The sequence below is a fragment of the Bubalus kerabau genome, chromosome 7, assembly GCF_029407905.1.
Source record: "Bubalus kerabau isolate K-KA32 ecotype Philippines breed swamp buffalo chromosome 7, PCC_UOA_SB_1v2, whole genome shotgun sequence".
NCBI classification, from domain to species: Eukaryota; Metazoa; Chordata; class Mammalia; order Artiodactyla; family Bovidae; genus Bubalus; species Bubalus kerabau.
The window spans coordinates 106,014,176-106,040,488 of NC_073630.1; the positions used below are offsets into that span (position 1 = coordinate 106,014,176).

The 26,313-nt window shown below is 42.8% G+C and overlaps 1 protein-coding gene across 5 annotated transcripts; it reads right to left on the reverse strand.

Moving 5' to 3' along the window:
• Positions 1-1,171: 1,171 nt before the first annotated feature.
• On the reverse strand, positions 1,172-22,822 carry C7H4orf36 (chromosome 7 C4orf36 homolog). Of its 5 annotated transcripts, none has more exons than XM_055587512.1 (5): positions 22,695-22,822; positions 8,087-8,211; positions 6,557-6,694; positions 2,015-2,169; positions 1,172-1,783 (listed from the first exon to the last, which is right to left on the reverse strand). In XM_055587512.1, the coding sequence occupies exons 3-5, from the start codon at positions 6,619-6,621 to the stop codon at positions 1,650-1,652; spliced, it is 354 nt and encodes a 117-aa protein (XP_055443487.1). In that variant the 5' UTR covers positions 6,622-6,694; positions 8,087-8,211; positions 22,695-22,822; the 3' UTR covers positions 1,172-1,649. The 5 variants fall into 5 exon arrangements, with proteins under 5 accessions (XP_055443487.1, XP_055443486.1, XP_055443489.1 ...); XM_055587511.1 differs by lacking the exon at positions 22,695-22,822 and adding an exon at positions 8,308-8,458; XM_055587514.1 differs by lacking the exons at positions 8,087-8,211; positions 22,695-22,822 and adding an exon at positions 7,783-7,914.
• Positions 22,823-26,313: the final 3,491 nt, after the last annotated feature.

Sequence of the window (26,313 nt, forward strand, 5' to 3'; positions counted from 1 at the left end):
ATGTACAGATATGAAACGTGGACCATAAAGAAAGCAGAGTGCCGAAGAATTGATGCTTTTCAACTGTGATGTTGGAGAAGACTCTTGAGAGTCCCTTGGACTGCAAGGAGATCAAACCAGTCCATCCTAAAGGAAATCAGTCCTGAATGTTCGTTGGAAGGACTGATGTTGAAGTTGAAGCTCCAATACTTTGGCCACTGATGCGAAAAACTGACTCACTGGAAGACCCTGATGCTGTGAAAGACTGACGGCAGGAGGAGAAGAGGACCACAGAGGATGAGATGGTTGGATGGCATTACCGACTCGATGGACATGAGTTTGAGCAAGCTCTGGGAGTTGGTGATGGACAGGAAAGACTGGCATGCTGCAGTCCATCGGGTTGCAAAGAGTTGGACACGACTGAGCGATCAGACTGAAGTCAGTTGCTAAATAATGCATACATTGTTTGTTGTTGTTGAGTTGCTAAGTCGTGTCTGACTCATTCTGTCCATGCCATTTCCCCGTAAGAATACTGGAGTGGGTTGCCATTTCCTTCTCCAGGTGATGTACCCGACCCAGCGATCAAACCAAGGTCTCCTGCATTGGCAGGAAGCTTCTCTACTGCTGAGCCACCTGAGAAGCCTACAATAAACACTTAATTGTGCTTAAATATAGCCTTCATATCCAAGTGTACTTTACTGGATTCAAATTCTAGGAAAATTGGTTCATGCAAATCCAATTCTTTCCAGTTAGTCAATTCCCCATTCTCTAACCACTCTGTACAAGTGAGTTATCCTCACAGATGCTGTCTTTGTATTTTCATGTCATTTTCACATATGTATGTGCATTCCACATGCTCCAGAGGGCATCCCAGAGAGACAGTATGAAAATAAGCAAAAGGAAAAAGATGATTTTTTGGAGAACAAAAACTTTAAACTTGCCACTTTAAAGTTCCACATGAGAGGGACTTCCCTGGTGGTCCAGTGGCCAGGACTCCATGCTCCATTCAATGCAGGGGGGGCCACGTTTGACCCCTGGTCAGGGAATTATTAATAGATCCCACATGCCACAACTAAAAGATCCCACATGCTGCAACTAAGACCTGGTACAATCAAATAAATACTTTTTAAAAAATAAAGTACCACATGAGAATAATAAATGATGTTTCATTGAAAACTGGAAACTAGGTTACTAAAATGAAACCCACAATTTTTCTTTAATAACATTTTTTACATTTAAAAAATAATTTGTCTCCTTTTTTGACACCTCCTTGGGGGTCTCAAAGATGAAAATTCAAAATATTCTTCAAAATAATGTCTCTTGGGGGCAGGGGGCAATGCCTCTGACAAGGAGTTTCCCTTTTCCTTGGTGCAATTTTACAAAAATCAAAATGAATAGCACAAGTGACTCAACGCCAGCAACATTTTCATCTACTTACAGTGCTGTTGTCTGTGATATAACGGTACAAATAGGTGGCTGGAACACAGATCTTTGAGAGCTGTCAGCTAAGAGCTGTCGGCTAAGAGCTGTCCGATAACCCACAGGAGCTGGCTCACCCACCAGGGGGCATTCAGATGTCTGCATCCGACTGCACACAGGGAAAGGTCAGAGTCCTTCATCCTCTTTGGATGCAAAACCCACAGAGAACAGATTCAACTATGAGATGACAGTCACTTAGGTGGAAGAGGTCTTCTCAAACCAATTGGCCTTTCCCTTAGGGAAAACTGAATTTTCTTAGCTGCATTTTCCTGACATTTCAGGTTATTCAAGCGCTTCATTTCATACTCCCTTTCACATTGGATGGCTGAAAAATAAAATACACAAAGCAATCCAACTGACATTTTTTACCAGGTATAGTTTAGTCCAAGATGAATATTTATCACACAGAAAAATCCACATTCTTGCATACTAAACAAGAAGACAGAGCTACATAGAAGGGAGCATGGGTGTGAATGGGCAGATTTAAACACATGTCTAATAATCAAAATAACACACAAAACTTGAAATTTATTAAAGTAGTCCCTACAGAACTTACATTCTGCTGAAGGGAGCAGACCATCCTTAATGGTTTTACATTTTTTGAGGTGTACACAGCTACCAAATGCAATTTCTTCCAAGAAAGGCAACTTGATGTTCGCTAGTTTCGTGTACCACGTCTTTGTGAGTAGTGCAAGTTCCCAGGGTTCCTGTCTGGGGCAAAAATTAACTCATTCAATAAACATTTATTGACACTGATGACAGGATATAGATAAGATATTTGCATTCTCAGTTCCATTTCCATGACAGGATATAGATAAGACATTTGCATTCTCAGTGGAAATGGAAAAACCAGTGGAAAAATGGAGATTTTGGTTTGCAGAGGAGTATTCAGGATTTTCCAGAGTTGCAAATCTAGCCAGGAGAAGGAGCCTTAAATCAACATGTTATAATCTTTCAATGTAGAAATATTAATATATTGAAAAATAACCATAAATTATAATGATAGGAATGTTAGCTCAAAAAACAGCCTTCATGGAGTCAATCCAATCTTTCCATGTCTTTAAAGAGGATGTAGTTAAAAACTATAAGCTCCAAGTCTTTCTTGGTTGATCAAAAATATGATCACATTAGGGAAGGAACAAATGGAATATAATGAATATGGTGCTTGGCACACAGTAAAGCTTTGAGTGTGTGATCTGATTTTTTTTTAAATTTTTAGAAATATTTATTTATTTGGCTGTGCTAGATCTTAGTTGCAGCATGCACTCTTAGTTTTGACATGTGGGATCTAGATTTTGGATCAGAAATCAAACCCATACCCCCTGCATTGGGAGCATGGAGTCTTAGCCACTGGACCACCAGGGAAGTCCATGATCTGATTTTAATCTTTACAACACCATGGAGGTAAGACAAGGGAACAAAGACTCAGAAGTTAACTGAGAACCAGAGCTTAGATGTAACCCAAGTGTATTTAGAAGTATCAACAGAATCCTTAGAAAACAGGAGAAAGGAATGAAATCCCAAACTACAGTATTTAAAAATAATCACAACGAAATTTTAATGGACTGCTTTATGTATCCTACTTTGGAAGTTTTAAGTATCAGCTATGTTTCTCAGTTATACTCATATGTATGAGGAAAGGGGAAAGACCTGCTTTGGTATAGGTGGGCGAAATTAGCTTATTACATACATGCCATCTGTCTTCCTCCTCCAGCTTCCTTGTTACTTTATCGTCTAACCTTAAGGAGGGACTTGAAGTCTACAATTATTATAAATGCACTTGAACAAATACACAAAGATGTATTTACAAGAATCCTCAGTGAAGCATTGCTTATCCAAAAAACCTCACAAAACAGTCTTAATGTCTACGAAGAAGAGCCTGGCTAAACTGTAGTACACATATGTAATGAAAGCATGAGGTTTATCCTTATCTATGGATTTGGAAAGATGAGCAATCAAACAGTTAATGTTTTTCTAGCACCTACTACATGCTAGATACTTTTAATCAGTTTACATATATAAACACATTAATTGCCACAGTAATCTACGAAGTAGGCAAGGTGCTATTACACTTATTTTATAGGTTGGGAAGCAGGAGCAGAGAAAAATTTATTCAAGGTCACAAGGCTTGGGTTTGAAATTTTAACGCATGTACAAATATATCTATGTATACATATATAGGAGTGTATATATACATATATGTATGCACACATGCATAATGCAGGTTTATATAAATAATGTGAATACAGTTGAGACACTGATGGCATTATGGACTAAAAGAACAAAAGTGTTCTAAAATCTAAGACGTAAATGTCTAAAATCTACAATTTACTCAAGATCACAAGGCTTGAGTTTGACATTTCAACTCGGAAAATCAGATTCTAGAATCTATGCTCTTAACCACTAGGCTACACAAGATAAAGTAGGGGAGGGAGCAAAATTCAATATAATCCCCCATATGCAAAAATGTGTGTGTGTATACATATGTGTACATATGTGTAACACATACAAGAGACAGAAATTGTAGGAAAACATAAAACATTTTACCTGAGTGGGACTGGGCAGGTAGTATAGGGATGGGAATGGAGATACGAGAGATAACATTTTTATTTTCCTTTCAAAGCATTTGAAAATAAAAATGTTAAGTGGTTTTGATCTTCTAAATTGCTTAACCAATAAAAGCCCAAAGTGACAAACTGCCTGAGCAAATGAAAGGATCTGCCTGTAATACAGGAGACCCCAGTTCGATTCCTGGGTCAGGAAGATCCCCTGGAGAAGGGATAGGCTACCCACTCCAATATTCTTGGGCCTCCCTGGTGGCTCAGATGGTAAAGAATTGGTGTATAATGCAGGAGACCTGGGTTTGATCCCCGGGTTGGGAAGATCCCCTGGAGGAGGGCATGGCAACCCACTCCAGTACTCTTGCCTGGAGAATCCCCAAGGACAGAGTTGCCGGGGAGGCTACAATCCATGGGGTCACAGAGTCAGACATGACTAAGTGACAAAGAACACCATTCTACTCCTCTTAATTTAGCTACTCTTATAAACAGAATGATATCAAATACTTTCTTGTGAGATTGACAGAGAAAACACTGGTTTTGCAGATATTATTCATGATATAAAATGCTATATAGCCAAAACCACAGAATCAGTGCTTTAAATCATTCTCCAAATACAGGAATATCTTTGTTATAAAAATTATTTCCTGCAACAATGACTATAGTGGTTATTTGCCTACAGTTCAAGGTGTAAAGTCATACTGAACTACAGATCTAAGCAGAGTGCAATAATGAGTTTTCCCATAACTCTGGTTTTATAACCCCATGGGATGTCTCCATTTCCTTCTTAGAATATTGTCAAAAAGTAAAATTCAATTCACTCACCATGATAAATATATCATAGATTGTGGCAGAGAAGTTAAAAAACAAGTTCAAAAATTTAAAACAAGGTAGCACAACAGTAGGAGAAGGCGATGGCTCCCCACTCCAGTACTCTTGCTGGAAAATCCCATGGATGGAGGAGCCTGGTGGGCTGCAGTCCATGGGGTCTCGAAAAGTTGGACACGACTGAGCGACTTCACTTTCACTTTTCACCTGCATGCATTGGAGAAGGCAACCCACTCTAGTGTTCTTGCCTGGAGAATCCCAGGGACAGGGGTGCCTGGTGGGCTGCCGTCTATGGGGTCGCACAGAGTCAGACACGACTGAAGCGACTTAGCAGCAGCAACACAACAGTACTACAGAGTGAAACTCTCATGTAGTAGCAACCCATGTTCACTATGGGTTTACTATTATTTCAGACAACATACAAGTACCTTACCTACATTACTTCATTTGTATTCCATACCATGTAGGTCGGTTCATTTCACAGATGTGGAAGCCAAGGCACAGAGAAGTTAAGTAATTTACTCAAGGCAGCATGGGCAGCCAGGGGCAGAGCCAGGCTTTGAGCCCTGGTTTTCTTGGTAGGTTTTTCTTTTTTTTTTTTTTTTGAGCAGAGTTCCTTTTGCTAACAATGGGTCCTTGTTGGTTATCCATTTTGAACACAGCAGTGTATACATGAAGTATTTCCTAAAGTTCTTAACTATCCCTTAGTTAAGATAGTTCTCAACCATCCCTTCTCAACTCCCCCACCCCAGCAACCATACGTTCATTTTCTAAGTCTGTGAGTCTCTGTTTTGTAAGTAAGTTTATTTCTTTTTAGATTCCATGTATAAGGACAGTCATACACATTTCTCCTCTGTCTGACTTACTTCACTCAGCATGACACTCTCTAGGTCCATCCATGTTGTTGCAAATGGCATTATTTCATTCTTTTTAATGGCTGAGTATATATGGACCACATCTTCTTTATCCATTCCTCTTTCAATGGATATTTAGATTGTTTCCATGTCTTGGCTATTGTAAACAGTGCTGCATGAACACTGGGGTGCACATATCCTTTCAGATCATGTTTTTCTCCAGATATATGCCCAGGAGTCAGACTGCAGGATCATATGGTAGCCCTATTTTTAGTTTTTTTATGGAACCTCCATACTGTTCTCCACAGTGACTGTACCAATTTACATTTCCAGAGCCCCAGTCTTCTTGATTGGAAAGCCCATATTGTCCATTTACTACCCGCCAAATACACAGGATGCAAAACTGACTCTGTACCAGTTAATCAAGTGTTCTGTTAAGATGTATCAGACACCAAGGCATTTTTAGTTAGATTTACACTATCTAAAGAGGTATTTTAAGGTTGTGGTCAGTAGTAGAAAATGTTGCTTTGGAGTAAGAAAACTCATACTTCAGTCCTTGTCACTCCCTTACTACATGACTGAGGGACTTTGATCATATTACCAAATTTTAGTCTTCTCATTTGAAATTTGTTTTGTTGTAAAAAACCAAGTAAGAATAGTTAACAATCCTTATAAAAGCATTTTCCTTTTTTTAAAAAAAATCAGTATCAAAAAAAAAGAATCAGTATCCAGGCACCAGAAAATGCCTCATACAGTCCAGTATCTCAGGGGGAACGTAAGGATGTCCAGTACTTTTATTTTAACAAGGACGCCCCCCCTCCACCCTGAGTCAGTGCTTACCTGATAAAAAATACTTACACTTTATAACAATTGCACCGCAAAAGCTTTTCTACTCCATTCTTTCTTTGCAAGCCATAAGCCATGGTGAATTATTACAGTCCAATTTCCTAACACAGGTGCCTGATGCAATGACTCAGATATTCTTGTTCAATTTACCTGAAATGATTGCAACGCACCTAATTAAGATAAAATATTCACTTGACTATTTTAATATCCAAATAATAAAAAGATCCAGAAAAAAAAAGTCTGAATCTAAGAACCTCCCTAACCGATGTTCCTGAACTGAATCTCTATTCTCTTCTATTTTCCACGAACTCATTTTATCACTTCTTGCCACGTTAGGAGAAAATGCCAGCTAAACAGCATCCGCATTCTGGCCTCGTATTCTGTCCTTGCCTAAAGCCTGACAAATGGGCTCAAAAAACCTCAACACCAAAACGTGTCTCAAACGTGACAGTGTTAAGCCACAAAGCACAGGCGGGCACCGGGACTTTCCGTCCTCCATCCGCGAGCCCTTTTAAAGAATGCAGACCTTCCTCCCAGGTTTTCCCTTTTGCAAAAATCTGCGCTTAAAATGTGACCCACTTCATGTACCACTCCCATGCCTCCTCCAGCTCAGGCTTCGGGATGGGTGTCCTCCCGCTGCATGCGCAGATCCCGGGAGGACCCGGGTCCTCCCGAGCTCGGGAGGGGAGGAGAGATGAAGAGGGGAGGGAAGTGGGGATGAAGAGGAGGGAAGAAGAGGAGAGACGGAAAGAGGGAAGGAAGATTGCGGGGAGAGGGTGGGGCCGGCCCTCCTTGCGCCTTCCCCACCCACGCCTAGCCCCGCCCCTCCTCCCACCCACGCCACACACGGGGCGGAAGCGGCCACTCCGCCCAAGCCTCGCGAGACTGGTGCCCGCGAGAGGACGCCGGCGCCCGATTACCCTCGCTGGGGTGTGGGAGGGTCTCGGGGTCCCCATGGGTCGAGGGCCGAGCGCGCGCGTCTAGTCGCCCATGGCCGCGCGCACAGGCCTCCTTCCTGCTCGCGCCTGGAGGTGCGGGCGGCCCTGCGTCAGGCCAGAGCCTCCATAAAGGGCTTTGTGGTGCCGGCCGCGCCCGCGAGAGGTCCCGTCGGGGTCCGGGGCTCGGTGTCCCACAGCCGACGGCCGGCTCACGCTTGACGGAACCAAGCCCACAGCTTGTAAGCTAGGCCTTTCCCTGAAGACGACGCTTCTGACAGCGAGGGGGTTGAGTGCAGCGACCTGGGGGACTTGGTTTGGGGGCAGCACTTTGAGAAACGCGCTGGGTTCTGACGTGTGGACGTGCGTGAGTCTCCCGCGTGCCCTGAGGGCGTGGAAGCTGCGTTAGTTCCCGCACGCCTCACGCGTCAGGGCCGCTTCAAACAGTGATGCTCCAGACATCTGATGAGCGTTATGGGCAAAGTAGGCTTGCGAAAACGTGGTCTGATGGACACGTTTCTGAAGTCCTTACAGGGTGGTGACTCAGGACGAATCTATATTACTTTGTCAGATGGTCACCGCTTAACGTCAAACGAAAATAGTTTACCTCTATTTTGCGCGCAGGTTTTGGAGTCAGAACTGCGTTAGACTCCTAGTTCCGCCACTTTTAAGTTGATCACTTTTAAAGTTAATCTTGCTTACGTAAGTTTTCTAAGCCACAATTTCTTTCACCTGTAAAACAAGTATAATAATCTATATCTTACAGGGTTGTTGTGATGATCAAAGGTCGAGTCTAAATTCTCTGCCACAGAGTAAATGCCCAATTACCTAATTTTGAGCCTATTAACAACTTTATGGGATTGGGGAGGGATAAGCATTCCAGTTGTAAAGAAGTGGATTGAACTAAGATTGAAGGATTGCCTAGGGTCCGGTAGCTAAGTGAGTTTCAGGGCCAACTTTTGAAGCTAAGGGCTTCCCATGTGGCTCAGCTGGTGAAGAGTCCGCCTGCAATGCGGGAGACCTGGGTTCGATCCCTGGGTTGGGAAGATCCCTTGGAGAAGGGAAAGGCTACCCACTCCAGTATTCTGGCCTGGAGAATCCCATGGACTGTATAGCCCAGGGGGTCGCAAAGAGTCGGACGCGACTGAGCGACTTTCACTTTGAAGCCAAACCCAGTACCCTTTTCACTTTGACAAGCTACTTCTGATACTGTGTTAAGTCCTGTCCGACTCTCTGGGACCCTGTGGACTGTAGACTGTGGGGCTTCTCTATCCATGGAATTCTCCAGGCAGTAATACTGAAGTAGATTGCCATGCCATCCTCCAGGAGATCTTCCCAACCCAGGAATGGAACCAGCATCTCTTAAATCTCCTTCATTGGCAGGTGGGTTCTTTATCACTAGGGCCACCTGGGAAGCCCACTTCTGGTACTAGCTCCTGCCTTAATTAGAACAGGCTGGTAGGATTGACACGCTGGTAGGACCACGTTGTTAACTAAGGTCACACCCAGATGGAGCAGGGATAGACTACCTTAGAGTTGAAGTGGCCATGGTTTCCTGGCCTGTATTCTTTTTATAGATGAACAAATCAAGATGCAGGGAGAGGATGTGGTCATATTGAGAGAGATCAGACTGTGATTTCTCCATATGGGAACCCCCATTTTTTTTAATTTAAATTTATTTTAATTGGAGGCTAATTACTTTACGATATTGTATTGGTTTTGCCATACATCAACATGAATTCCCCCATTTCTTTTTTATATGTATATATTGCTGACAATTGTAGTTATTTTCTGTGTGACTCACTTTGAACAAATACGGTGGAAGTTAGAGCATGACTTCTGAAACCAGGTATAAAAGCTGTCGTGGCTTCCTTCTTGTGGTCTCTCTTGGATCACTAACCCTGGAAGAGGTCGGCTGCATGTTGGAAGAATGCCCAAGCCAACTTACTGAGAAATTCATATGTGGTGGGATGAAGGCCTCTAGCCAGCAACTGGTGAGGAGCTGAGGCCTCTTGACACCAACCATGTGACTGAACCATCTTGGAAGCAGGTCCTCCAAGGCTCAGGCAGGCCTTCAGATGACTGTAGCCTCAGATCATGTCTTCACTGAAATTTCATGGGAGAGCCTAAGCCAGAACCACTTCACTAAGTCACTTCAGGATTCCTGACCCTCAGAAAAAAATGAGATAATAAATCATTTTAAGCCACCAACCTTACAGATACCTGTTACAGAGCAATAGATAACTAATGTACCATTAAGTGTCTTAATGTAGAAGGAATATTTTGCAAAGAGGAAAATAGCCATATTTTTACAATTGAGGTTAATGATTTAATTTAAATGAACAGTAAAACACATTATGCTTTACTGACATTTACTGGGCAGTTGGTATTGTTAAATCTCTTTAGGACCACCACGGTGGTGGTCCAGTTGCTAAGTCTTATTGGACTCTTGGGACCTCATGGATTGTAGCCCACCAGGCTCCTCTGTCCGTGGAATTTTCCAGGCAAGAATACTGGAGTGGGTTGCCGTTTCCTTCTCCAGGGGATCTTTCCGACCCAGGGATCAAAGCTGGGTCTCCTGCATTGTAGGCAGATTATTTAAGGGAAGCCCTAGGACCACTATAGATCTTTAAAAACTGTCAACACAGAAAATACACTTCAAACTTGAACAACATGGGTTTGAACTGTGCATATCCACTTATATGTGGATTTTTTTTTCAGTAATAAGTACTACATGATCCAAGGATGAATAAATCTGTGAACACAGAGGAAACACAGGTATGGAGGGCCAACTGTAAGTTATAGTCAGATATTTGACTGTGTGGGGATCAGTGCCCCTGACCCCTGCATTGTTCAAGGGTCAACAGTATATAGTAACCACCACTCCCTATGTGTATTTATAAACAAAAATAACACTAGATCCTATAGAATGTGAAACGATACTCAATAAGATCTGGTTCTATGCCCACCCCATAATCACTATTTCAGTGTTTTCTTTTGCAATATCAAGTTATTTCTAAACATTTCTCTCTCCCTCTCCATCTTTCTCTTGCCCTCTTTTTCCTTCCCTCCCTCCTCCCTTCTTCCTCTTCTCTCTCTGACTCTATATAACCGCTCCCCCTATTTTTCTGATGCCCTACACACATCTTCCTATTGGATAAGCCTTCACTAATTTCAAGTCCTCCAGAAAGTTGTCTCTTTTCATTTAAATTGGTTAAGGGAGCATTGCCGCCATCTAGTGATAAAATACAAGGAGGGCTGCAATGGAGACATAATCCTAACAGGGACTTCCGTGGTGGTGCAGTGGTTAAGACTCTGCATTTCCAGTGCAGAGGGCACAGGGTTCATTCCCTGGTTGGGGAACTAAGATCTCACTTGGCATGGCTGGAAAAAAAAAAAAAACACAAAAACATTATTGATATGATAACATCGACTATGCTTTGGTTACTGTTCTAGGTACTTCATATGTGCGTGCGTGCATGCAAAGTCGCTTCAATCAGGTCTGACTCTTTGCAACACTATGGACTGTAGCACACCAGGCTTCTCTGTCCATGGGATTCTCCAGGCAAGAATACTGGCGTGGATTGCCATGCCCTCCTCTAGGGGATCATTCCAACCCAGGGATCAAACCGAAGTCTCTTAAGTCTCCTGCATTGGCAGACAGGTTCTTTACCACTAGCGCCATTTGGGAAGCACCAGGTACTTCATATGCATTGTTTCATTTAATTATCACAAAAGATGCTATAGTTTAGTGATGTGATTTTCCAGTTATTGAGAAGAAAAAACAGGTACCTCAAGCAGGTCACAGGGTTTGACCCAAGACTATCTGATTCTGGTTTTCTGCTCTCTCTACCACACTATACATTCTCCCAAGATTGTAGTTAGAGCAAGGCTTCCCTGGTGGCTCAGACGGTAAAGAATCTGCCTGCAATGCAGGAGACCTGGGTTCAATTGCTAGTCTGGAAGATCCCCTGGAGAAGGGAATGGCTACCCACTCCAGTATTCTTGCCTGGGAAATCCCATAGACAGAGGAGCCTCATGGGGGACTACAGCCCATGGGGTTGCAAAGAATCAGAGACAACTGAGTGACTAACGCTTTAGCGTGTATACTTGTAAATATTTTTGCAACTGCCCTTTTCAAAGACAGTTAATTTCTCATCATATATACAGTATATATATATATATCCCTGCTACTTTGAAGGAGCAATGTTTTGTTTCTTTTAACTTAATATGTAAATCATAGATGCAGCCTATACTCTTTTCATGCTACCCGCAAAACTTCTCTAGGAATGATACCAACTCAAAGCGAATGATAAAGTAATTCATCTGAAAAACTTTAAAATCACCAAAGAACTTAATGCACTGAAAGCCCTATATGTACTTCTGTACTTGCTCTTCAGTTGCTGAGTTGTGTTGGACTCCTTTGCAACACCACCAAGCTCCTCTGTCCATGAGATTTTCTGGGCAAGATTACTGGAGTGGGTTGGCATTTTCTCCTCCAGGGCATCTTCCTGACCCAGGGATCGAACCCATTATCTCCTGCATTGTAGGTGGATTCTTTACTGCTGAGCCACCAGGGAAGCCTTCTGTACTGCTGCTGCTGCTGCTACGTCACTTCAGTCATGTCTGACTCTGTGCAACCCCATAGATAGCAGCCCACCAGGCTCCTCCGTCCATAGGATTTGCCAGACAAGAGTACTGGAGTGGGGTTCTATACTAGCACCTTCCTAATTCTCTTACTTCTATATCCAGTCCTTCCCATGTTTCCCTCTTTCTTCCTCCCCTGAAGTTTGTGTGTGCCCATAATTGAGATGCTTTTCTTCTGTTTGTTCTATCCCAGCACTCTCAGTGGCTGTACTCTCACTAATGTAATTATCACTTCTCTTTGGAGAGGCCCCACATCTGATTCTCTAGCCAGCCTTGCCTTCTTTCTGAATTCACATCCTGCATTTCCACAGGCTTGTGGGATCTTCTTACCTGAATATCCTGTCCAGTTGAACATTTAGCATATCCAAAATGTAATCCATCGCCTACTCACTAAACTATCTCTTTTGCTTCTACTTCTAGGAATGGTGATGCCCTGTAAGTGTCCCATGAGTCACACTTAAAGTATTGAGCCAATTTAAAGCATACTTTTGGGAAGCTACTCCACACCAGCCAACATTCTTGGCCATCTTCCATAACATTGGATCCTCATAGGTTAGGAGGGAAGAAGTATAGTGGGGAAAGAGTTTATAGGGCTACAAAATGACTTGCTTACAGTTATATTACTAGTAAGCTGCAGAGCCAGATTTAACCTAGGTCAGTTTCACTCCTGACCTCTGTTGAGTTCTCCAGGTCACCTGCCTTGACTGTGTCCCTTTGTCCATGAGATTTTCATTGCATGCTTACAACATTAACTACCCACTCATTTTATTTGAGGTCAACGGATTATGTTTCTGTACCTTAAACACATAATTTTCCAACCAAAACAACAAGAACCTCAACTAGGGTCCAGGCTTCTCTGCTCTGCTTAGAGGCAGAAGCTACAATTTTCTAGGTACCCAGTTCTCCTGTTCTTTAGGAGGCAAAACAGATCAGAATGCATTATCCTGATCCAAGACTATGACACATGATTCACAGACTAGGATTCTCTCCAGGACAAAATCTGGAGCCGCAGGGATCCCTGACTGGCTTTAGGAGGGCACCACAAACTGCACCAGCCGTGTAGCTGTGGACACCAAGAGAGCTCAGTGGCACTTGAATTCCTCCACTGCACAAGCATACAGCATTTGTTGTAAGAGCAGGAAGAAAGTCTTTATTTACTCAGCATAACATATGAGGTCTTTGGGCTGTTACAGGATCACCCTGTTAAGTTCTAAAACAAAAGGTTTATCTGCTTCAGTCCAATTGACATTTCAACTTCATGCTAATTTATAATGTCACTTTAAAAAAAGTAGGGGACTTCCCTGGTGGCACAGTGGATAGGAATCCACCTGCTAATGCAGGGGACACGAGTTCGATCCCTGGTCCAGAAAGATTCCACATGCTGTGGAGCAACTAAGCCCACTTGCTGCAACTCCTGAAGCCGCCCGAGCTCTGGGACTCAAAGCTGCAACTCCTGAGCCTGTATGCCTCAGCTCCTGACATCTGTGTGTCTAGAGTGTGTGCTCTGAAACAGGCCACTGAGATGAGAACCCCATGAATCACAACGCAGAGTAACCCTGCTCACCACAACTAGAGAAAGCCTGCACGAGCAACAGAGACCAGCAGGACCAAAATAAATAAATACAATTATTTTTTAAAAAGAACTTTGTCTTTAAAAAAAAAAAAGTAGGAAAGTAGAAGCAATCAGAAAATAATAGATGAGATCTCTATTCATTAAATATTTATTAAAATGATTCATATTTGGTTGATTTTTCAAACATAAATCTGATCCATTGAGCTTTCCTGAGGAGGTAGAGACCCTCTGAAGAGGAGGTGGACTCTGATAAAAAGGGTCTAACTAGGAATCCAGAACACCTGGATTATAGACTTCATAAATATGAAAGATTCTAAGCCTGTGTGTCATTTATAAAACCAAAAATTCAGAAATATTTTTATGACTGATTCCATGAATTTGTCTAAATCCTTTATTTATGTGAAGGATTTAGACAAATTCATGGAATCAGTCATAAAAATTTTTCTGAATTTTTGGTTTTATAAATCACACACAGGCTTAGAATCATTCATATTTATGAAGTCTATAATCCAGGTGTTCTGGATTCCTAGTTAGACTCTTCTAAATCCTTAATCGGAGAAGGCAATGGCACCCCACTCCAGTACTCTTGCCTGGAAAATCCCATGGACGGAGGAGCCTGGTAGGCTGCAGTCCATGGGGTCGCTAAGAGTCAGACACGACTGAGTGACTTCACTTTCACTCTTCACTTTCATGCATTGGAGAAGGAAATGGCAACCCACTCCAGTGTTCTTGCCTGGAGAATCCCAGGGAAGGGGGAGCCTGGTGGGCTGCTGTCTATGGGGTCGCACAGAGTCAGACACGACTGAAGCGACTTAGCAGCAGCAGCAGCAGCAAAATCCTTAATAACTTACTAAAGGTCAATAATTTACCTATTTTATATTTTGGTATATTTTTGTAAAGAATAAAAGGACATCAATTTTGCTTGTCCTAAAACTTTTAAAGATTTATATCCAAGGTTTATTGTATCCATAAACTTTTTGATTCATTTCAGTGATTCATATTTCATTGTAAGCTCTAATTCAATTAAATTTAAGCCAATTTAACACACATCTATTGAGCACTTTCTGTATGCATAGTTCTGTGATAGGCCCCTTCAGTCTAAACTATGTCCTCCCTTTCCTCCCTCCTCTAAATGTGTAAGAAAAGCTCTCTTTTCCCTTGAGGATTTAAGTTGCTTATAGAAAGTATACATTCTCAGCTTGGAGAAATATGGAAAAAGAAATTATTGCCTCTCTCTGTCAGCTGTGAAAGTTGTCTTGAAACAATTAAGATTCCTTTTTTAGGCCAGAATCTAAAATTAGAATGCATATAAGCCCCCAAAGGCAATAAATATTAAATTACTTAAATTCTAGATTAAAAAAAAAAGATTATTTCAAAGCATAGAATGTCTTACACTTGCTCAAGCACTGATTTCCTAATGTTAAATTTGTTTGTGAATTTAGTCTTTGATTTTTTGTTTTCCGTTTGAACCACTAAGACAAATTCTTTGTGTGTGTGTGTAATAAAGTTTTATTAAAGTATAAAGGAGATAGAGAAAGCTTCTGACATAGACATCAGAAGGGGTAGAAAAAGTACCCCCTTGCTAGTGTTAGCAATGGAGGTTTTTTTTAAATAATCTTATAATCTATAATTTATAATCTTTTTTTTTTTTTTACTTTACGATATTGTATTGGTTTTGCCATACATCAACATGAATCTGCCATGGATGTACACATGTTCCCAATCTTGAACCCCCCTCCCACCTCCCTCCCCATACCATCCCTCTGGGTCATCCCAGTGCACCAGCCCCAAGCATCCTGTATCCTGCATCAAACCTGGACTGGCGATTCATTTCTTATATGATATTATATATGATATTATACAACCACCAGACTGTTCTCTATGTCAGAAGTCACCAGTTCTTAACTGTTTCTCAGCTCCCATTTCTTCTTTCAAGGCACCATCAGGAAATCAAAGGACACCCCCTGCAGCTCATTAGTAGGCATTGCAACCTAACATGCTTTTAATTTTTAAGGTTTATTTCATATATACTGTATATGGCAATGGCACCCCATTCCAGTACTTTTGCCTAGAAAATCCCATGGACGAAGGAGCCTGGTAGGCTGCAGTCCATGGAGTCGCTAAGAGTCAGACACGACTGAGCGACTTCACTTTTCACTTTTCACTTTCAAGCATTGGAGAAGGAAATGGCAACCCACTCCAGTGTTCTTGTCTGGAGAATCCCAGGGACAGGAAGCCTGGTGGGCTGCCATCTATGGGGTCGCACAGAGTCAGACACGACTGAAGCGACTTAGCAGTATATTTGAGAAAGGAAATAACAGAGGTAAAATAATGCTAGAACAAACTCAAATTTTATGCCAAAGTTAAGCAAATTCTCTCAAACATATATAAGTAACTTTATAGTTTCCTCAAATATCTAAAATAAGTAATCTATTCTAAATCTCAGGAATTGGAAATGTTCAGAATAATACTTCTTATTCCAGGGAGTGCTTTATATTTTGCAAGTTGTGAGTCTTTCAAAGAACACTTGAAATTCCATAGCGGAGTGACAATAACTTTATAGTAACTTTTATAAGAGCCAATGTTGGCCTTAAAACTCTAGCCAAAATTCTAAAATGGCGGCAGAATTCTAAAATGATCCCTGGAATGGGCTGAATTATATTCCTCCCAAATTTATATGTTGAAGTTCTAACACCTAGTACCTTAGAATGACTGAATTTAGAGAGAGGGCCTTTAAAAAGATAATCACAGTAAAATGTGATCTGGGTCAGCCCTAATCCAATGTGACCAGTATCCTTATAAGAGGAGCATATTAGGACATAGACATGCACAGAGGGAAGACCATGTGTGGACACAGGGAGGAGAGACGGCCACCTTTAAGCAAAGGAGAAAAAGCTCAGTAGGAAACCAACCCTGCTGATAGCTTGATCTCAGAATTCTAGCTTCTTGAAATGGCAAGAAAGTAAATTTCTGTTCCTTAAGCCGCATAAGCTGTGATGCTTATTATGGCAGACCTAGCAAACCCATACGGAGAAGGCAATGGCACCCCACTCCAGTACTCTTGCCTGGATATCCCATGGATGGAGGAGCCTGGTAGGCTGCCGTCCATGGGATCGTGACGGGTCGGACACGACTAAGCGACTTCACTTTCACTTTTCACTTTCATGCATTGGAGAAGGAAATGGCAACCCACTCCAGTGTTCTTGCCTGGAGAATCCCAGGGACAGGGGAGCCTGGTGGGCTGCCGTCTATGGGGTCGCACAGAGTCGGACATGACTGAAGTGACTTAGCAGCAAACCCATACAGCTCCCAAAGTTCTCACCTACCTATGTACACACCCTGTATAAGCTGCTATGGAAGTCAGCTGTTGTGTTGTGGCTAGAGCATGAGACTAGCCTCTCAGAGCCAAGAGCAACCACTGCTGACAGCCAGCAAGATAACAGGGACCCAATCTTAAAACCGAAAGGAACTGAAGTCTGCCAGCAGCTTGCAAGAGGCTCTGAATAGACAGTGTGCTCTGATAGAGTCTAGTCTATCAGATGAGAATGCAGCCCAGCTGACACCTTCGTTTCAGTCTTTTGAGGTTCTAAGCAGAGAACCAGCTGTGCCAGGCCCAAACTTACAATTTGTGAGATGATAATTGAGTGGTCTTATAGACTGTTAAAGTTTGTGGTACTGATTTACAGCACAGAAAACTAACACAGCATGAACACCCAAGAGTTGGGTGGTCACTGTGTGTGATGCAAAGTCACTTACTTTAATTTTTCAAAGAAAATGCAGTGCCCAAGAGGGTCTCTCTTTTTCCCATCGTGTCTTAATAAGTCCCTGAAAAGTGAAAGTGGAAGTCACTCAGTTGTGTCTGACTCTTTGTGACCCCATGAACTATACAGTCCATGGAATTCTCCAGGCCAGAATACTGGAGTGGGTAGCCTTTCCCTTCTCCAGGGGATCGTCCCAACCCAGGGATCGAACCCAGGTCTCCCGCACTGCAGGGAGATTCTTTACCAGCTGAGCCACAAGGGAAGCCCTAAGTCCCTAGTATTTTTTTTTAATTAGAATTCTAAGTTGAAATGTCCCATTCCCTTTTCAAGTACTACACTGTTCATTCAGAATTAGTAGTGGACAGTTTTCTTTTTTCTTTATGGCCATCCAGGGTCTGCTCTGCTTCCTTTATTGAAGAGTGCCTGTGTGAGTTTTGAGGGCAAATAGGACTTACCTTGCACAACAACAAGACCAAACTCCGCTTGCTCTGGCCCCATTGGTCAGGACACCACCTCTCCCCCCTGGTCTTGGCTCCCTCCTGGGTTTTGGAATCTAAAGCAGGTAATATATATAGATGTGGAACTTAATTTCCCTCCCTTTGAGTGTGGGCTAGACTTACTGACTCTCTTCTAACAAATACAATAGAGAAGAAGTGACTATGTATGACTCAGAGACTCCATCATAAAGGGCACCGTGGCTACCTACATGTTCTTCCTTTCAGATCACTTGCTTTGGGGGAAGTCAGCCACCCTGTTGAGCAGTCCTGTGGAGAGGCCATGGAGTGAAAAACAGGCCTCAAGTCAACAGCAATATGGGTGAGCCGTCTTAGAAGTGGATCCTCCTGCCCCAGTTAAGCTTTCCAATGACTGCACCCCTTGCCAGCATCTTGACTGCAACCTCACAAAAGATCCTGGGCCAGAAACACCCAACTAAACTGCTCTCAAATTCATGACCCACAGAAGCTATCCAATCACATGTCTATTTTAAGGCACTAACTTTGGAGTAACTTGTTACTCCAGTAGATAACTAACATAATAGGCTGGATTAAATCTCGTACATGAAAAAGAAACACAGAAGGAAAGATCCAGGAATCAGGAGGAGTTAAGAGGAGAAAGAAGTAGAAAGAGGGTGTAGTGAGGATTTCAAAGGTGTTCATTCTTTTGGAAAGACAGGATGAGATTAAAGCAACTGATATAGAAAGTGGAACTCTGGGGACAAAAAGATGTTAAAAGGTATATTTAGAAAACTTTTTGCCTGGCTATGTGGTATAAATCTCTCCCCTGTATTCCAGGAAAACTTTAAGTAAAGATCTATATATTTTTAATAATAATCTTAACACTGCCCAGTGATTTAATGTGTCCCCAGGCTCATGAACCACTTATTTAAGTCTACCCTAGTCATTTTCTCCTGTATCCTCAACTCCCCAACTTTTCTTATAACTCAGGTGGCCACAGTCAAAGCTCTGGCCAGTGAGACAAAGGAGTAAGTGTGTTGGGAGTTTCTGGGAAATACTTTGATTCCTGCTACAGAAAGAAACACAATTTGCTAGCACTGCCCCTGACTTCCTGTCTTAAGTATCGTGAAAGATTGTGTGAAGCCCACATCTTGTGCCAAGGAGAAGACAAGCCTAAAGATGGAAAGGTATCCAGCGGAGGGTGGCTGAGCATCAGAACAGAAAGCGACAGGAATCCTGGAGCCAATCACTGAGCAGCTACATCCAACCTGGATTGCCTCCTGCTCACTTTCTCCTTAGGAGAGAGTAGTAACATTCTTTATTGTTTAAGCCAGACGTCGTGTCTGACTCTTTGCAACCCCATGGACTGTGTCCATGGAATTCTCCAGGCCAGAATACTGGAGTGGTTAGACTTTCCCTTCTCCAGGGGATCTTCCCAACCCAGGGATCGAACCCAGGTCTCCTGCATTGCAGGCAGATTCTTTACCAACTAAGCTATCAGGGAAGCCCCCAAGCCAGACAAGCTATGATTAGTATGGTTTTCTGTTATGTGTGGTAAAACCATTCCTGATACTGAGATGAATATTTGCTTATAGGTGGTGCCACCCTCAAGTGGGTCAACATCATATGTGTTCGCATGAGACCAAATGAGTTCAAAATTGCCTCCCACGGCACTGAGGAGTCCTCCAGTTAGGAAGGTGCCTCAGCACCTCAGTGTTCTATCCACAAGATGGATATAATTATACTTTCATCACACAACTGTCAGGGTCAGTAGTTGAGAACACATATTACTTAAAAGACTGTGTAGCCCATATTATATCAGTTCAGTTCAGTCCCTCAGTTGTGTCTGACTCTTTGTGACCCCACGAACCACAGCACACCAGACCTCTCTGTCCATCACCGATTCCTGGAGTCCACCCAAACCCATGTCCATTGAGTCAGTGATGCCATCCAACCATCTCATCCTCTGTCATCCCCTTCGCCTCCTGCCCTCTATCTTTCCCAGCATCAGGGTCTTTTCAGATGAGTCAGCTCTTCGCATCAGGTGGCCAAAGTATTGGAGTTTCAGCTTCAACATCAGTCCTTCCAATGAACACCCAGGATTGACCTCCTTTAGGATGGACTTGTTGGATCTCCTTGCAGTCCAAGGGACTCTCAAGAGTCTTCTCCAACACAACAGTTCAAAAGCATCAATTCTTTGGCACTCAGCTTTCTTTATAGTCCAACTCTCACATCCATACATGACTACTGGAAAAACCATAGCCTTGACTAGATGGACCTTTGTTGGCAAAGTAATGTCTCTGCTTTTGAATATGCTGTCTAGGTTGGTCATAACTTTCCTTCCAAGGAGTAAGTGTCTTTTAATTTCATGGCTGCAATCACCATCTGCAGTGATTTTGGAGCCCCAAAAAATAAAGTCTGACACTGTTTCCACTGTTTCCCCATTTATTTGCCATGAAGTGATGGGACCAGATACCATGGTCTTCGTTTTCTGAATGTTGAGCTTTAAGCCAACTTTTTCACTCCTCTTTCACTTTCATCAAGAGGCTCTTTAGTTCCTCTTCACTTTCTGCCATAAGGGTGGTGTCATCTGCATACCTGAGGTTATTGATATTTCTCCCGGCAATCTTGATTCCAGCTTGTGCTTCCTCCAGCCCAGCATTTCTCATGATGTACTCTGCATATAAGTTAAATAAGCAGGGTGACAATATACAGCCTTGACGTACTACTTTTCCTATTTGGAACCAGTCTGTTGTTGCATATCCAGTTCTAACTGTTGCTTCCTGACCTGCATACAGGTTTCTCAAGAGGCAAGTCAGGTGGTCTGGTATTCCCATCTCTTGAAGAATTTTCCACACTTTATTGTGATCCACACAGTCAAAGGCTTTGGCATAGTCAATAAAGCAGAAATAGATGTTTTTCTGGAACTCTCTTGCTTTTTCAATGATCCAACAGATGTTGGCAATTTTATCTCTGGTTCTTCTGCCTTTTCTAAAACCAGCTTGAACATCTGGAAGTTCACGGTTCATGTATTGCTGAAGCCTGGCTTGGAGAATTTTAAGCATCACTTTACTAGTGTGTGAGATGAGTGCAATTGTGCAGTAGTTTGAACATTCTTTGGCAATGTCTTTTCTGATCACATGGATCACAGCCTTGTCTAACTCAATGAAACTAAGCCATGTCGTCTGGGGCCATTCAAGATGGTGAGGTCATGGTGGAGAGGTCTGACAGAATGTGATCCACTGGAGAAGGGAATGGCAAACCATTTCAGTATTCTTTCCTTGAGAACCCCATGAACAGCATGATAGGACACTGAAAGATGAACTCCCCAGGTCAGTAGGTGCCCAATATGATACTGGTGATCAGTGGAGAAATAACTCCAGAAAGAATGAAGGGATGCAGCCAAAGCAAAAACAACACCCAGTTGTGGATGGGACTGGTGATAGAAGCAAGGTCCGATGCTGTAAAGAGCAATATTGCATAGGAACCTGGAATGTCAGGTCCATAAATCAAGGCAAATTGGAAGTGGTCAAGCAGGAGATGGCAAGAGTGAACATCAACATTCTAGGAATCAGAGAACTAAGATGGAGTGGAATGGGTGAATTTAACTCAGATGACCATATTATATAATACGTATAAATTCTCATTATGTTAAAGGTTTAAAAAGCAAAAACGTAGTATTCAAAATCTTGAAAACCAAGAGGATTCTCACAAAACTTGAAGCTTATCAATTATCAATTTAGGGTCTACAGATAATCTGCTGCTGTAATTAGTAGATCTTGCAGAGATGTAGAGTGAATTTGGTTCTTAACTCTTCATTCAGTGAAGGAAATTTCCAACAAATACAAAAGCAAAGAGAATCATATTCTGAATCTCCATCTACCCATTATTTACCCAATGTAAGCAGCTATCAGGGCTTCCCAGGTGGCTCAGTCAGTAAAGAATCTAACTACCAATGCAGGAGACACAGGTTTGATCCCTGGGTGGGGAAAATCCCTGGAGAAGGAAATGGCAACCCACTCCAGTATTCTTGGCTAGAGAATTCCATGGACAGAGGAGCCTGGTGAGCTATATAGTTCATAAGGTCACAAACAATCAGACACAACTGAGTGACTAACACGCATACAAACAGCTATCAATACATCTCTGGTCTGGTTTAACCTGTCACTCTCCCCAGAAATGTTGTTGTTGTTGTTTAGTCACTAAGTTGTGTCTGACTCTTGTGATCTCATGGACTGTAGCCCTGTGTATATATTTCTAGAACTAACTCTGTGTGTGTGTGTGTGTGCGTGTATGTATGTGAGTCACTCAGTCACGTCTGACTCTTTGTGACCCCATGGACTGTAGCCCGCCAGGCTTCTCTGTCCATAGAATTCTTCAGGCAAGAATACTGGAGTGAGTAGCCATTCCCTTCTGCCATTCCCATCTTCCCAACCCAGGGATGGAACCTGGGTCTCCTTCATTGCAGGTAGATTCTTTACCATCTGAGCCACCCCATTTTTTTCACCTGCAAAAAGGCACAGATTAGCAGTCAGGATCCAATCTCTCGGGTCACTGTGAGAAATAAATAGCAAAACAATGGTGAATAATAGCTGTAATGACTAAACCAGCCAAGCACTTCCCTAAGCACTTTTCCTGCAGTATCTTTAATCCTCAGCATTTGGCACATTCCCAGTGCTCAGCAAATGTTCCTTTCCAGGCCTAGAAGCAGGCTTTACAGCGATAAAGATGATGGAGTGGCGGCCCGGGTCAGGAGAGTTTGGTGAGAAAAAGTAGTACCTTATGAGGCAGAGTCCTCCACAAAGCCAGGAGGGGGACAGGAGTGGCTCAAGAAAACCTTCTCAAATTTGCAGCTGAGTCCTGGAGCCTGGAGAGTGAAGAGTGGTGTGAAGAGATGGGAACCAGGTTGAGAGGAAATGAGGAGTCAGGAAGAGAGGAAAGTACCCTGAGGCCTCTCAGCCTCTAGAGTGCACTCCCAATTCACACAGCACCTCCCAGCAATTAGCAGTCTGCACATACCCTTGGGTTCCGAGCTGGTCCAGACTCAGGCTAGGAGGAGATGAGGTCAAGAGTCAAACCTACAGCCATCTCAGAACGATTGTTGTGTTCCACACAACCACAGCATGCCCTTTGAAGATTATTATTTTATTTATTTTTGGTTGCTCTGGGTCTTCGTTGCTGTCCGAGGGCTTTCTCTAATTGCCATGAGCAGAGGTTACTCACTAGTACGCAGGCTTCTCATTACATTGGCTTCCCTTGTTGTGGAGCTTGGACTTGAGGGCTTGTGGGCTTCGGATTCTAGAGCATTGGCTCAATAGTTGTGGCCTGTGGGCTTAGTTGCCCTCTGGCATGTGGGATCTTCCTAGAGCAGGGATGGAACCTGTGTCTCCTGCATTGGCAGGTGGATTCTTACACACTGCACCACCAGGGAAGTCCCATCATGCCCTTTGCAAATGATCTGAATGAGAGTTATTTTTTTACAAGACTGGCTTGTGACACAGCTTTGGGAATGGGGGATACCAGGGAGGGTGGGAGGCTGACCTGAGCTTGGCCCCAGAAAGACCACCACCCCCATTATCCGGGAAGGCAGTTCCCAGCACCCACTAAGCTTCTGAGGTTCCCACTGCTGTTTGATGGGCCTGCAGAGAATGTCTGGTCTGCAAATCAGGGCTGGCTGGGATGGACCCATCAGCTGACTACTCCAGCAGTCCTGACCACCCCACCTGACCTTAAGGGCCCAACCATTTCCCAGGAAAGGCTCCAGTCAGCAATAAGCTGGGAACAGAGTTAAGAAAGGATGAATCCAAAATCAATGTTTATTAGAGAGGAAGGGCTTCCCATGTTTCTGTTTCTCTCTTCAGGGGGCTTTGTGTCTAAACTGGGCTTTAAACTTGGTCTCACAATGCTTCTCAAAGGGGGAATCTGTGAACCCAAAACAATCAAGTGGAGAATTAATTTAACATGCATAGTCTCAGACCTTGTTACCAAAATTCTAATTCAGATGCTCCAGGGGTGAGGAATCAAGAATTAGCTTTTCAAAAATAAGTCCCCAGGTGATTCTCCTTTGGGTGCTTTTGGACATTTCTCCAAAACTGGCCTGAAGACCATTGTATCAGATAAGCACCTGGTGTCTTGGGAAAAACACAAATTTCGTGGATATCCTGAATGGTCAATCTGCAGGGGCAGAGTTAGAGGAGGAAAGTGAGAGAGGAAACCCAGCCATCTGCATTTTAAAGAAGCTTCCCAGTTGAAGGTGTACTGGCAGATTTTAAGAATCACCTGCCCAGGGAATAACAAAATGTTCTCTTAGAGGTGCCACTGGCTGGAAAACCTATTTCTGCTGAATCTTCTTAAGCTACTTTGGGTGTATTTTCATAAAACCACAGCCCCAAGGCTCAAATAATGAATGAGAAAAAGACAAGGTACTAAGAATAAGAATTAAGTAAACCAACAATGAAAGTGTTAGTTACTCAATCACGTCCAACTCTTTGTAACACCGTGAAGTGTAGCCTGCCAGGTCCTCTGTCCATGGAATTCTCCAGGCAAGAATACTGGAGTGGGTAGCCATTCCTTTCTCCAGAGGATCTTCCCAACCCAGGGATCCAACCCAGTCTTCTGCAATGCAGGCAGATTCTTTACCATCTGAGCCACCAAGGAAGCCCCCAAACCAAGAATGGTTCCACATCAAAGATTTTTTTGTCCAGTTTCTCCAGCAGGAACACCACACTGTATTTGCCCTCTTATTCATCATACTTTGCCTGCAGAAGTTTTCTTATATCAAGATGCTCAATAAATACCCATTGACTTAAATGTATTCCCCTTTGGAGAGCAATACTTTCAACAAGGATTGCTGCTAAGTCGCTTCAGTCGTGTCCGACCCTGTGCGACCCCAATAGATGGCAGCCCACCAGGCTCCACCGTCCCTGAGATTCTCCAGGCAAGAACACTGAAGTGGGTTGCCATTTCCTTCTCCAATGCGTGAAAGTGAAAAGTGAAAGTGAAGTCACTCAGTTGTGTCCGACTCTGCGACCCCATGGACTGCAGCTCCTACTAGGCTCCTCCGTCCATGAGATTTTCTAGGCAAGAGTACTGGAGTGGCTTGCCATTGCCTTCTCCACAACAAGGGTTGGGCTGGCCAAAAAATTCATTTGAGTTTTCCATACCAGTGTATGGAAAAACCCGAACAAGCTTTTTGGCTAATATAATACTATATTATTTAGTGCTGGTGTTTGGATGAATTCACACATGTACATGGGCAAGGGACAGAAGAGGTGGTGCTGAACAAAAGTGGGTTTGATAAAGAAAGGGAGATAAAACTCAACGGGTTGCTAAGTAGACTTAAGTTGTAGTTAGGGAGAACATAAATACAAGTTCTAATTTTGGCTTACTTCCTCTCTTGCCCTGGGATCTTAAGCAAGCTACTTTCATTTCGCTATTTCAACCGTGACTTTTTTTCCTTTTTTTAAAGGAATATTCCTGTGGAATTATTTTAAGAAGTAAGAAAGAAGACATTGGAAAGCACCTTTTCCTCTTAGCCAAAATTATGCAGAAGAGAATTGGAACAGTTCAATGTCAGAAATAGTTTCTTCCTTCTTTTTCTTTCCTTTTTTAAATTTTGTATTCTTCTAAAAAAAATTTTTAGGCCACACCATGCAGCATCCACGATCTTAGCTCCCCAACAAGGGATCAAATCTGCATTGGCAGGGCAGAGTCTTAACCACTGAACCACTAGAGAAGTCTTTCTTTTCTTTCCATAAACTAAAAATAATTCATTTAGTAAATATCTACTGAGGATTTATTATAGAAGGTATGATGACTTCTATGGGCTTCCCATGTAGTGCTAGTGCTAAAGAACCCACCTGCCAATGGAGGAGACATAAGAGACGTGGGTTCAATCCCTGGTTCAGGAAGATCCCCTAGAGGAGGGCATGGCAACCCACTCTAGTTTTCTTGCCTGGAGAATCCCATGGACAGAGGAGCCTGGTGGGCTACAGTCCATGGAATCACAGAGAGTCGGATATGAGATAAGTGATCCATGCAAAAAAATAGAGGAAAACAATAGAACGCGAAAGACTAGAGATCTCTTCAAGAAAATTAGAAATACCAAGGGAACATTTCATGCAAAGATGCGCTCAATAAAGGACAGAAATGGTATGGACCTAACAGAAGCAGAACATATTAAGAAGAGATGGCAAGTATACACAGAAGAACGGTACAATATGACCCAGATAACCATGATAGTGTGATCACTCACCTAGAGCCAGACATCCTGGAGTTTGAGGCCAACTGGGCCTTAGGAAGCATCCCTATGAACAAAGCTAGTGGAGGTGATGGAATTCCAGTTGAGCTATTTCAAATCCTAAAAGATGATGCTGTGAAAGTGCTGCACTCAATATGC